The sequence below is a fragment of the Heliangelus exortis genome, chromosome 19 (assembly GCF_036169615.1).
Source record: "Heliangelus exortis chromosome 19, bHelExo1.hap1, whole genome shotgun sequence".
Lineage (NCBI taxonomy): Eukaryota > Metazoa > Chordata > Aves > Apodiformes > Trochilidae > Heliangelus > Heliangelus exortis.
In genome coordinates, this window is record NC_092440.1 from 10,347,899 (window position 1) to 10,360,255 (window position 12,357).

The following is a 12,357-nucleotide window of genomic DNA, read 5'->3' on the forward strand; positions in this document are numbered from 1 at the left end:
AAGGGCATTTTTAGCATATTTTTTTTTTTTTTTTTTTTTTCATCCCTGGACTCTTATTAGTTAATTCTGCTGCTTTGTTTTTACTGCCCCACATAAGTTTTCTTATCTTTTTGGCTGCCTTCTCTGTGCTCTGGCATTCAACCATCACTTCTTTCCTTTCCTCTCCTCCTCTAGTCCTCTGCCCTGTTTCCCTTTGCAGTCCCAGTGCCTGGGTGGTTTTGTGTTTGCTTTTTTTTTTTTTATTTCCTCTCCAGGCATTTTCATTTGTCTTTGCAGATCATCTTCAACAAAGGCCTTGCATGGTCTAATTTGTTTTCTATTTCCAGCCTAGACTTAAAATAACTCCTTTGTTTCATGAATGGCCTGTGCATGGATCCAAATCCCAGCTCCCCTCCTCTTTTTTTTTTTTTTTTTTTAAGTGTGGGTTTCTTTTTTGCTGTTCCTTGTCAGTATCTTTAATTATTTGAAGGGCCCTTTCGGGCATTTAGCCTGCAGCTGCCAGTCAGTAGCTGTGGGTTGCGTGTGGCCCTGTGGGTGCCAGCTTCCCCCCCCGCCCCCTCTTCCCGATGGAACAGCATGAGAATGGGAATGGGTTTGCAGGGCCCCGGGCAGCCCTGGCACAGGAGCAGTGATGCTGTTGTGTAACAGGAGCAGCACTGCCATCACCTCCCTGCTGATGAACTCCCTGTCTCAACTGCAAAACCCAGGAGATGCTTAAGGTTGGTTTTTGGTGTTTTTTTGTTTTTTTTTTTTTTGTTTTTTTTTTTTTTTTTTGTTTTTTTTTTTTGGTTTTTTTTTTGTTTTTTTTTGTTTTTTTTTTTTTTTGTTTTTTTTTTTTTAATTAATTGATTACTAGGGGGAAATTCAGCAAAGGGAAACTGAAGGGAGGGAGGCATATTGTGGCAGGATGTTAAAAGCGAAGTCTCAGGCCAGCCATGCTGATGCTGGAGTTGTGGCCAGGCTGGCACTTGGTGTGTGGCTCTGTGTTTTAGTCAGGTGATGTCCCCGCAGTGCCAGCCAAGCGCTCCTGCAAAGAGAGGTGGATCAGTCTTGTTCATTTAAGGACACCCATGGCCCTCTGGGAGCTGTCACAGGGTCACTGTGCCAAGGGCTGTGAGGGACAAAAACCATGTGAAATCCATCACAGGTGCTCACCTGCCAAGGGTAGGGCAGATGTCTCCTCTGCTCCCAAGCAGAGATGATGCTACCAAGGGCTGGGGTCTGAATGAGGGCTGATAGTGGCAGGATTTGCAGCACACAGCATGGACTTTCCTCTGCCAGAAGCATCATTCTGGTGTTGTGTTGCTTCTGAGAGGAGCCTGTCTGGCAGATCTTTTTTTTTGAAACACCAGTGGGAACAGGGCTGGCAAAATCCAACCCTCTGACCTTGCCCCGCACAGCTGCGGTGCCAAGATCCCTGCACAAATGCTGGCAAAGGTTATCTCAGGGCAGAGCTAAACATGGGTCCTGTGCCCAAAATAGCTTGGAAAGCTTGAAAAGGAGAAACACAAGTTGTAAATCCTGCTTTACTGCTTTGGGTGGTGATAGGAGAAGGGCAGAGAAGTCACCTTTCATCACAGATCAGAACCGGTTCTGTGTGAAGCTGTGCTGTGGTGAGAAGAGCTGATGCAGCCTGGAGGTTCCCATCAAGGAGACAGCAAACCAGGACAAGAGACTTCAGCTCCTGAGCTTCTGCCATCCCCCTACATGGCCTTAGGGACTGGCTGTACTTTCTCACAAGGGTAACATCCTGCCTTGGGCAGCTCTGTTGTGGTGCTGCAATGCTCCTTCTTTCCCCAGATCTGCTGCTGTAATTGCTTGTGTATCTGCACCATCAGTCAGGCTGGGAAATTAGTTCAGAAGTCATCTGGCCAAATAGAGAAGAGAGAGAGAGGAGGGCTGCTGCAACCAGGGGACCTTGGAGAGCTGGGGAATGGGGCAAAAGCTGTTTCAGGTACTACTGTGAGGGACCCCCGGGTCTGTCCATGATGTGTAGGACCCTGCGAGCCCAGCTTTGCTTTTATAGTCTTCCAAAGCAAGAAAAATGCTTTAAGATCGCACACAGGTACAAGCCTTGACCTCTGGGGTTGAAATAACCTCTCCCACATGCTACTGAACTCAGGTTGTGCCTGATCTTTCCTGTTGACCCTGTGCTGCTATTCTAATTTAAAACCTCTGTACCCTGCTGTGGTTGAACGCTACTGTGGATTCCCAAGCTGCAGACACTGACATTGTCGTCTTTGTTATTCTGAATGAAGCCTTAAATTTATGGCAGACGGCCTGCTTGCCTATTGAAAGGACTTAATAGATACAGTACGTGCAAATATTTGTGCGTAATGTCAACTGTCTTCCAAGAAAATTTCATGCACATATTGATTAGACAAATCCGTCATCATTACGTTGTGGCACGCTGCTTGGGAAACATCTCTCTGCCCGTTTTTGTCACATCTTAATTATTTTTCCTTCTACCAGGGCCTTTAAAGCAAGTGTGGGTAAATCTCTGAACTGCTTTTTAGGCCTGCTTTTGATCTAGAGCTGTGTGGGGTGTCAGTGCTGTGGGATGGCTGCCAACAGGCCATGTGCTTTTCTGCCGTGCCACACACACAAGCCTGCCCTGGGGTTTTGAAGGTGTGATGGGTTGGTTGGCCTCTTGTAGGTAAATGTTACAGGCTGGTATTAATTAAGCATTATAAACAAATGTCTCCTTAATTTTTATTACAAAATACGTGAGGTGACTGATGGATATGTCTCTCTTCTTTGTTGTTGGAGGAGCAAAATTGTCGTGTATTCAGCATTTGAGTCATGATGACTTGGGTTTTTTTCCCCCCAAAGCTTGCATCACTTAAAGTAATTAAGCATTAGCTTTGTTGTCAATATTCTTCAGTTCAATGTGTCCTGGTGAGTGCTGCTGCATTTGGCTTATTTGCCTTGTCTGCATAGTGTGGTGGTAATAGTCACTGGCTTTTTATGAGGTCTCCTGCAGTCATTTTGTGGGCTACATCCTAACGTCTCCTGTAGACCATCCATACTCTGGGTGACCACAGGTTGGGTAACATTACTGTGGATTGCAGAAACAGAATATTCTGTTATTTCAGCATGCCCTTGCTTTGAACTTGGGCAGTGTGTTTTCACTGGGATCTTTCAGACCTTCACAGGGATGGATCAGCTGGTATTTTCTGTGAGCAGGGAGTGTCTTGTTGTTCTCACCTTTCAGACGGGTGAACCAAGACATGGGGTAATTACAGCAACTCACCCACATTTCTGTTGTGCCAGGGGCAGCACCTGGGAACCCTGCTCTCCTGAGGAGCACGGAAATGATTGGAATGCTTAGCTCTAAGTTTGAAGAGCAAAAAGTGTGTTAAACAATTTTTTTTTTTTTTTAATTTTGGGGCCTGCAGAATTTTTGCCTGGTCCTGGCTGTATCAATGAATGATTTTGCTGTGCTCAGGAGCTGGGCTGAAGGACTGGCACAGAACCCGTAGATGACTGAGGTGTTGTCAGCTTGTCTGTCTGTGCCCATCTTCTGGGCTGGAGACACATCTGCTTGGGCAGGTGCTGCACACTCTATTAGCATGGGCTGTGCTAACTTGCAGTGGCTTGCAGAGTGCTTTCATGGTGCAAATTAGGGTGAATAGGTGATGGGGAAATTATTTTAGACAGTGAATGGCACATGAAGAGGAGAAACAGGAGCAGAGTGGTGTTGGTTTGCTGCATGGAGTTGGCAGGGGGAAGAAGGAGGGATTTATTTGAAGGCTTCAGCAGTGGGGCACAGCCCTGGGTGTCTCCCAAACAGGTGGAAATAAATAAATGCAGGAGCCTTGACTGGCTTTAGCCTCCTCTGCAGGTCTGTGTTGTGCTGGGTTTGCCTGGAACCTCTGGGTATCTCCTGTTCTTAATCAGAGGCTGTAAATCTCCTGGTACCTAAAGCTGTAATGGCTAATGCAGGTCTGTGGATAAAAGAGGCTCTGATGGAGACTCCAACCAGGGAGGGGAAATACTTTTCCTGTGAGACAATGTCTGTTCCTCATCAAAATCAGTTGAGAAAAGTAGGAACCAAACAATTTGATCTTAAAGATTCAAAGACTTTTGCTGCATGATTTCTCTTTTATTTCCATTAATCTGTTCCTATTGTTTGTGTTTCTCAATGATCATTAAGGGTTGCTGATGAGGAGGCACCCCAGTATCTTTTGCTGGGGATACCTGACCAAGCAGTGACCCAGCTGCACCCACCCATGAATCAGTACCGGTTACATCTCCAGTGAGGTGATATATTCCCAGTTTGTTTCTGCCTGGCCCCTGTAATTTCCCCCAGTGTGTGTATCACTCTACGGGAGAGTTAGTTCTTTTTTTTTAACCTGTTTATTTCTGATTGTGCAGACAGAAGAAAAAAAAAAAAAAAAAAAAAAAAGAAAAAAGCTTTTGAACTCTCTTGGAGCTTGATGCCACATGGCTTTACACGTGGTGCTGAGCTTTAAAGGTGAGCTTTTGATTTTGAAGGGTTTAAGAAAAGGAAAATCATCTAGTTTCTTTTCCTGCAGACAGCTTCCATGGCATGGTCTGGTCCACTTGCTGAGCTTCCAGGAAACAGTTGGCTTGCTGAAAGCTGCCACGGGCTTTGAGCCCCTCTCCAGCTTGGAGTCTGTGTATATAGTTGTGTAATATATACATATATATATATATAGTTTCACATGTGCTAATTAACTCTTAGGTGACTGCAAGCCAAGATGTCCAAATTTAAATCCGTTATTAGGAAAGTACCTTAAACTTCTCAGATCCCAACCAGCTTTTGGTGCCCTTGAGAGCCCTTTGGTGCTTCTGAATTCCCCTGTGTGTGCAGGGGCTTTCCTGCCCTGGGTGGATTGCACTGAGCTTCTGCCTGGGGAGGTTGTCCCCAGCTTGTATGAGGGTCAGGCTGTTCCTGGCTCCCCTGTGCTTCCCAGGGCTGGGGGTGTGTGGATGCTGGGACTGGTGGGGATGTGTGGATGCTGGGAATCCCAGCAGCCTTGCAGGGATTGAGCCAAAAGCAGGAGAAGACTTGGTTGTCCCTCTTCTCCCTGCCCTGAGAGCCAGACCTTGCTGTGTGGTGTCCTGTGTGTAACTTGGAAAAATCCCATTTGCCAGAGAGGCTCAGCTGCCCCTTGGCAGGAGTGTGGAGCTGTCTCTGAGTGGCTGTCATCCTCAGGCCTGAATGGGAATTTGCTGAAAAATACTAGGATTTCTTTTAAAAAACGTGAACCTTTTGTTAAGTGGGCCTCCTCAGGCTGCTTTCCTCCTGCTGTGGGTTCCCTCCTTGCCATGCCCAGCCTGCTGGAGACCGTTGCCTTGGTTTGATTTTATTTCTGGCTGGTGCACAGTGCATGTATGCTGGCAAACCAGCAAGGCAGTCCTGTGCCTGCCTGCAGGAGATAGCAAGTGGTTTATCAGCATGGGCTGATCTGTGGTCTCACAGGAGGGGGGGAAAAAAAAAAGCAGAAAAAGAAATACTTCCTCTTTTTTTTTTTTTTTTTTTTTTTTCTCCTTTCCCACCCCTTCTTGGGTTTTGTACACGCCAACTGCTGTTTCAGTCGAAATTGTGTTGGCTCAGCCTGGCTGTGTTCCCCGTGTAGCAGAGACCATCAGAGCATGGAGAGAGGCTGCCAGGGAACTCTTGGGGCTGGAAGCTTTTTCTGCTTTTCCCTATAGGCTGCTGAAAAGATATGGTGCTGCTGAAAACCTTGCACAAACCTGTACGTAACGTGTATACACTACACTTAAGTAATGTGTAACATAATATGGGGAGGAGGAGTGTGACTGTGCTGAGTGTTGTTGTGGGGTGAAGAAGGGATCCTGGGGAGGAGGTGTCAGGAAAATGGAGCTTTCATGCCCAAGGTTGGTCCTGGAGGTGTCCTCTGAGCCCAGGCAGTGGTGGGAATTTATTAAACATTCATATGAGGGTAATGCTTAATTCCTTTTATACTGGCACTAGTGAGCCACAGCATTTAGATGTTTGATAATTTTTAATTGAAATCCAGACAATAAAGGTTGAAAATCCTTTTCAAAGAAACTAGGTGAAGTATCTATAGAAATCAGAAACTTGTAAATCTTCCACTTTGTTGGTTTTACTGACTTAGTTACAGCTGCAAATGGAATTACAGGATGTGGGAGTCAGAGGTGTTTGTGAACATACCTACAGGATCATGGTATCCTCTCTGGCACTTGGTCCTGATCAGAAAGGCTGATTTAATATTTATGTGGCACTGTTGGTGTGTGATGTGCTTTAACCTCATGTTTTAGTGTGACCCTGTGGATGGAGAGGGTCAGTGCCTGGTGTCCCTCCTGGCATAGATCAGGAGGCTACATCTTGGAAAAAAGAGTGCTGAAAGAAAAGTGTGAAAGCATGGATGGGGAAAGAGATGGGCTTAGGAGGAGCCTTGAGCCTTGGGACCTTGTGTTGCAGTGCCAAAACTTCAGGCATAGATCCACAGGCCTGAATAAATCGCTGGTGGTTTGCAGGACTTCTTTCCACTGGTGCTGGAGGAAGGCTTTCCAGGGGGAGCAGGTGGGCTGGATTTGGGATGATTTTAATTAGGGCTGCTCCCCTGTGATAGGAGTGCTCCAAAGCCAAAACATGCCAGTGGTGTTTGTCCAGCAGAACATGGAGACCTGTGAGGTCAGTCAGGTTTTGGTGCTCTCCCAGGGCTTGGTGTTTGTCGTCTCTCGGGACCACGTTGGTGGAGTTTTTAACCTGCTGCTCTCCTCTTTGCTTTCAGTTGCTGCGTGACGTGGAAGGTGCACACACGATGGAGAGGAGCTCTCTGCTTTCCTAATCCTTTGTTGCTGATTGGGAAGCAAGCAGTTCCTGCCCTGTCACCATGTCTGGATCCACGCAGCCCGTGACGCAGAGCTGGCGTGGCGCTGAGCCGCGCTACCCCCCCCACGCCATGTCCTACCCCGTCCAGATTGCTCGGCCACACGCGGTAAGGCACGAGGCTTTCCTTCCCTGTTCCCTTGCAGGGTTGGGGCTGCCTGGCTTGTCCCCATCTCTGGGGCAGTGCTGCAGCTGTGCTGGGCTCTGGCGTGGCTGTTGCAGAGAAATCAGACCGTTTGCGTGCCTGCGGTCCGGGATTTCGTTGTTCCTCTCTTTGTGGGATCCTCTTTTGCTTCTCCATCCAGGCCTTTCAGCTGTTCTCTCTCTTGGCAATCTCTTCCTGGCATTTGCTGTGGTGGTGTTGTGGGCTCTGGGTTGTTGCTTATGAGTGCCGGAGTTCATTTGTCTTCCCAGAAACAGCACCTTTGGTTGGATGCAAAAACTGCCTCAGTGAGGGAGAGGGAAGGGTGGGTGGACCCCCTGCATGGAGCAGGCACAAGTGGCTTCCAGCCCTCTTCAGCTTGGCCCTTCCTTGGTGTTGAACCACCAGGGGATGAGCATCTTCTCCTGTGTATGGGCTTACCCTGCTTCCCAGCAAGCCTGGTCCTTGGTCCTCACACCCATGAGAATGCTCTCCTGATCTCCAGGCAGGCTTCTGAGACATGAATTCACTGCCTGCCCTTCAGTCAGGAGACCTGCCCGTCCCCACACACCATTCCTAAATGGTGTCGGTACTCCTGGGGGGTGAGAAGAAAACTCAGTTCCTGATTTTTTTTCCATTTTATCTTTCCCCACTTTTCCCTCTCCTCCCTTATGTTTGACCTATAGTCTTGAATCTCCTCTTGGATCAGCAAGGCTTCAGTTGGGGTGTGTGTTTTTTCTGTCGGATGCACCAGAGCTTGCGCAAGTTAATTCCTCCAGCTCCAGCCTCTCCTTTCTTCACTGTCACTCACCTCTCTCTGCGCACTCATCCTGGGCAGTTGAGCATTTTCAGTTTAAGCCGTTAACGGAAAAAAACTCTCCTTAGTGGAACAGCTTTAGTCAGCTCAAGCTGCTTAAATGAATCTTATTAGGTGCTGGAGTGTGGCAAACAATTGCAAGGCTGCTCTTCAGAGCTGCTTCTTGGGGGGTTACAGTAAGGTGGCCACAGCCAGGAAGGTGTTTGCAGCACGAGTTGGTGAGGTGACCTTGTCTCATTGATACTTTTCTGCCAGTGGTGGCTATAAGAAGGTAAAAGTCCTGCTGGAAAGATGTTAAGGTTTGGCTTGAAAGCCTAGAAATCCACGAAGTATCAGTGAAAGGGTGAAGTTCCCTCATCTGCCCTCTTTGCCAAGCTTCAGTGGAGCACCACCAGGAACAAAGCTGGAGTTTGGAAAGGCTTTGAAATAGAAACATTAAGGAGGGTGCAGGACGAGCTTTTGGCAGTGTTAGCTGGCTCATCTAAATCGCTTGGGGCCTGCGTGCTTCTGCACAAAGAAGCTTTTCATCCAGGGAATGAGACACGCTGACCTGGTTTGATTTATGAGAGTTCTGCTTCCATCGGTGCGAGTGTGTTTGTAAGGGAGGTTGGGACAGAACGAGAGCATTTGTCTCCAAGAGAAGATCCCAGTTCTCATTTTATCAGAAATCTGAGCAGGAAGATGCCACCAGGTGAGCAAGATCTGCAGTTGTTGCAAAACTGTGGTTTAAAAACAAACCTAAGAAACCTCAATACCCAACGTGGAGATGGATTTTAGAAGAGTGCCAAAGGCTCCTCGCCTCTGGGGTGAGTCCCTGTCTCAAGTTGTTTCTTCCCCTTGGTGTTGCCACAGCAGAATGAACCAAGTGGGGCAGTTGTTTGCAAGTTGAACAGAGCTCTGGGTTTCTCCAAACCTGCCCTGCTCTCTGCCTCCAGTGAATGCTGGTTTTATTCTGTCATATTAATGTTGGAAGAAGTTGCTGGCGTTTGCTTCTATTTTTACAGCCGCATGCAATCTTCCAAGGTTATGTGATACTCTTTAGGTGCCTGGATGCAGGAGACATCCAAGCTGAGATTTTATCTTTTTTTTTTTTTTTTTTTTTTGGTGGAAAGCTGAAAGACTCCTCTTGGCAGCCCCAAAGGCACTTTGCCTCTCCTCGGGAGGGGAGGCAGAGGGTTTTTCTTCAAGCCTGTCCCTGCATGATCTGCCCGGCTGCTCTCAGCTGTTTGCACACACGTGTCTGTTGCTCAGTGGCGCCATGAGCTGGAATCTGGCCACGGCTCTGGGGCTGGAGCCCATCTCTGGTGGGATTGCTTGGGAGAGGAGAGCCCAGTTGCTTTGAAGTTGCTGCACTGTTTAATATGAAAAGCCAGCAGTATTTGCTTGTATGTCTTGACTGGGTCAGTTGTGTCATGGGGTGTGTTTGCACAGTGAGAGCTTGTTTGGAAGAAAGCGAGAGAGGCCAAAACCAACCCAACTCTAGCATGTCTTGCATCTAAGTGGATTTTGGTTCTGGTTTGCTGCATTCCACGACATCCTTTTCCCAAGAACTCTGAATTAGTCAGCCTGGGGATCCTTATCCTGGTGGTGGAAACGCCCTGGGTTGCCTCCTGGGCGCGTGTACGGGGCTGGGTGGAACAGGGCTGTGAATGCTGTTATAAATATAAATAAATAATCACAGTCCAACTGTGACAGTCGCACCCAGGGAAATACAGCGCGGCAGAAATCCTGAGCTCAGAAATGAGCCGTGACATTATTTTAGGCTTGGAGACATTTTATGAAAAGTGATTTAAAGGATTGCAGCTGTTCAATTTCACAGATGAGGAAAGTGAGAGGGGATGTTGTGAAGGGGCAGAAGGCAGTGGAAGTAGGCTTGGACATTTTTTTTGCCCGTTGTATATGTCTCAAGGGAGTATCCACCAAAATGGGGAAAAAGCCATGTTTCTGTTGAACAAACAGAAATAGGATTTGTATATAGGGGTACTACCTCCCAGCAGCTTGTTTCATGAGTTAGTCTGCTGAGTTTGAGCTGGTGGAGAAGATCCAGTACCAGTTGAGTGAGGATGTTTGTTGTCTGGTTTCACTCCTAGGTGCCAGCTTTGGGCAGGGCTGTGAATTGTGGATCTGCTCCAAATTGAGATCTGATGGCTGATGCAGCAAACAGGCTCTTCCGCTGGGCAGGTTGGTCCCCATCCATAATGGGGTGTCCTCCTCCTCCTCACTGAGAGGCATCTGGTCTACCAGGATGTGAAACTGGTGAAATTTTAAAATGACCCTGGATTTATTTCCATCTTCCTTAAAAAGTTAGTTGTAAAAAAAATTTGTCAGTTGCTTTTAAAGGGAAGAAGGAATCCTGGTGAAAAGGTTCTGGTTTGTTTGACTTCCTTTAAGTGAAAGTCAAAATCACTTCTGTGATCGCTTTAAGTGAAAGAAAATCACCAAAAATCAACAGTTTATTCCTAATACCACCATGTGGTTGGCCATACTGCAGGGCAGATGATTTTGTTTTCCAGATTAATTAATTATAATATATTGGGGTGCTTAGTTGACTGCTGTCAGCTTGAGAACAGAAGAATTGTTTGAATGCTCTGTGACCTTTAGCTAAAGGTGAAAAAACACATTACTGATGCTCTTAACCTTCTAATGTGTCTGAAGTTTGTGCTCACTCAAAGGAAACTTTTGCATGAAGGATATTAATTTTCAGGCAACCTATAGCTATTTTCTGTAAACAGATCAATTTCCCTGCATAGCAAGTGTACCCCTTTCCTTTTAAATCATCTTCATGATCAATATTTCCTGGGGATAGAAGAGTTTCCTCTCTCTTCCTTCCTCTGGATCCAGTTCCTTGCTGTGCCCTCTTTGGCAGTCATCCCTGTCCTGTTAGGGCTCTGATGTTTCAGTGCTCTGGGAATGATGTGGCTTGAGATGCAGGCTGGGGTTCCCAGGAGGGTGGTACCAGCTGCAGGAGATTCTGGAGGCTGCCTCTGTGCCAAAACAGCTTTGGCTTTTGGGGTGCATTGAGTGTTTTACCTACTAGAGATACTAAACAGGTTTGGGGATTGGTAAGATTGGGGTGTGTGGACATGCATGTGAAATGGGTGCTTTCTTGCCACTTGAATCCCTATTGGTGAGCAGTGTTTCCTCCCTGCAAGAGGCCTGGACATGCCTCTTGTGTGGTGTGTGTCCCCATTCCCTGCAGAGCTCGGATGGGAAGGTGAGCTTACCCCTTCCTTAGCTCCTCAGCTCCAACTTTGAGACCTCCAGGCTTTCTCCCATGCCACCTCTCTGGGAGCAGCTCAGTAGTTCCTTCATTAACCACCCAGTTTGCAAAACAGCACTTATGCAGGAGTGTCCCAGCCTGATTGCCCTTTTTATTTTTTTTATTTTTTTTTTTTTGGCCCTTGATAAATAACTTCCTTGTCTGCCTAAATCAGAGACAAGAGGTTGGTGCAAACTTGTGTGTTGATTTGGTGTCCCAGCCAAATGGTGGCCTGAGGGGAACCGAGTGCCTTCTCTGCTCAGACTCCTCCTCCCAGCAGCTTGAGCAGAGCAAGTTAAACCAAATGTCCTGCACTGGAAGGTTCTGTAAGGAGATGGAAGCTCCTGAGATGACAGGAGCCAGCTCCTCTCTGCAGTGACATGATCAGCATGGCAAGGGGATGGCAGGTAAGCCCGCAGAGAGGCACCGTGTGTCACGTTGCGGCGCCTTCGCTGCTGTGTTGGTTTTCCTTAGAGTAGTTATTCACACTTTTTATCTGCTGGAAGCAAAATGCCAGTCTGTGTCTGTGCTCCAGGAACTTGCAGAATGGAAGAGTTTACAGTGCCAAATGTTAAAATCCCCCCAGGCTGTGAAGAGTCTTCTCCAACCAGAGCCAAGCCTCCTGCTCCCAGCCAGGCAGCTGAGTGGGAGCGAACGGGCCAGAGATTTGCATCCTGAGTTCTGCCGGCTGGGCTCCAGGAATGACCTGAAAATAAAAAATATACCTTGGAAATACCAACTCTGATCAGGTCTGTCTCAAGAACTTGACTACATTTCTTCTGAAGTATCTCGAGGTTGCCAGTAGAGGATTGCATGAGCAGTGGTGGATTTGGGGAAATTGCCTTTCTGCTGTAGAACTGGGGGAGCATGGAGGTGAAGGAACAGGACACCTAATTCCCTGCCCTGGGGTCTCTCTCCCATTGCCAGAAAGAAGGAGTTGGCTGACAGCAGTTTGTTTTTACAGCTCATTTTCCCTAGGATACAGCCTTTATCCAAAAGAGCTTTTTTTTCTTCAAGCTCCTGTAGACTTCTATGTTGCTCCCTAATCTGCTTTTTGGATGTGCTACAGTGCAGAGGGTGATGTTTTGCTTTTAGTTACTCTCAAGATTGTAAATCCACAGAGGAAGAAAAAACTACTGCTGCTTATGTGGTTTGGCAAAGGTAGAGACCCATGAAAGCCACTTCTGGAGATGCAAAACCTCTGCCTACAGTCCTTGCCTGCCTTACCCCACCAGCCCTTGCAGTCAGCTTCTGCAAGACTGGAGGCTTTTGCTGATTGTCACTGTTACCAC

General features: G+C 47.3%; 1 protein-coding gene and 1 long non-coding RNA gene across 24 annotated transcripts in view; one reads left to right on the forward strand and one right to left on the reverse strand.

Moving 5' to 3' along the window:
• LOC139805061 (uncharacterized) overlaps positions 1-12,357 on the reverse strand; it is a 340,345-nt gene that overhangs the window by 179,223 nt on the left and 148,765 nt on the right. The gene's annotated exons all lie outside the window — the stretch shown is intronic.
• NCOR2 (nuclear receptor corepressor 2) overlaps positions 1-12,357 on the forward strand; it is a 225,672-nt gene that overhangs the window by 64,148 nt on the left and 149,167 nt on the right. For 19 of the 23 annotated variants that reach the window (XR_011729673.1, XM_071763004.1, XM_071763026.1 and 16 more), the window contains exon 2: positions 6,750-6,956. Coding sequence is in view for 21 of the 23 variants with exons in the window: in XM_071763004.1 (XP_071619105.1) it covers positions 6,852-6,956 (105 nt within the window). In the remaining 2 variants the exon portion in view is untranslated. Of the gene's footprint in view, positions 1-6,749; positions 6,957-7,867; positions 8,613-11,240; positions 11,473-12,357 lie in introns of those variants that run through there. The other 4 variants (XM_071763009.1, XM_071763007.1, XM_071763015.1 and 1 more) reach the window with 4 other exon arrangements.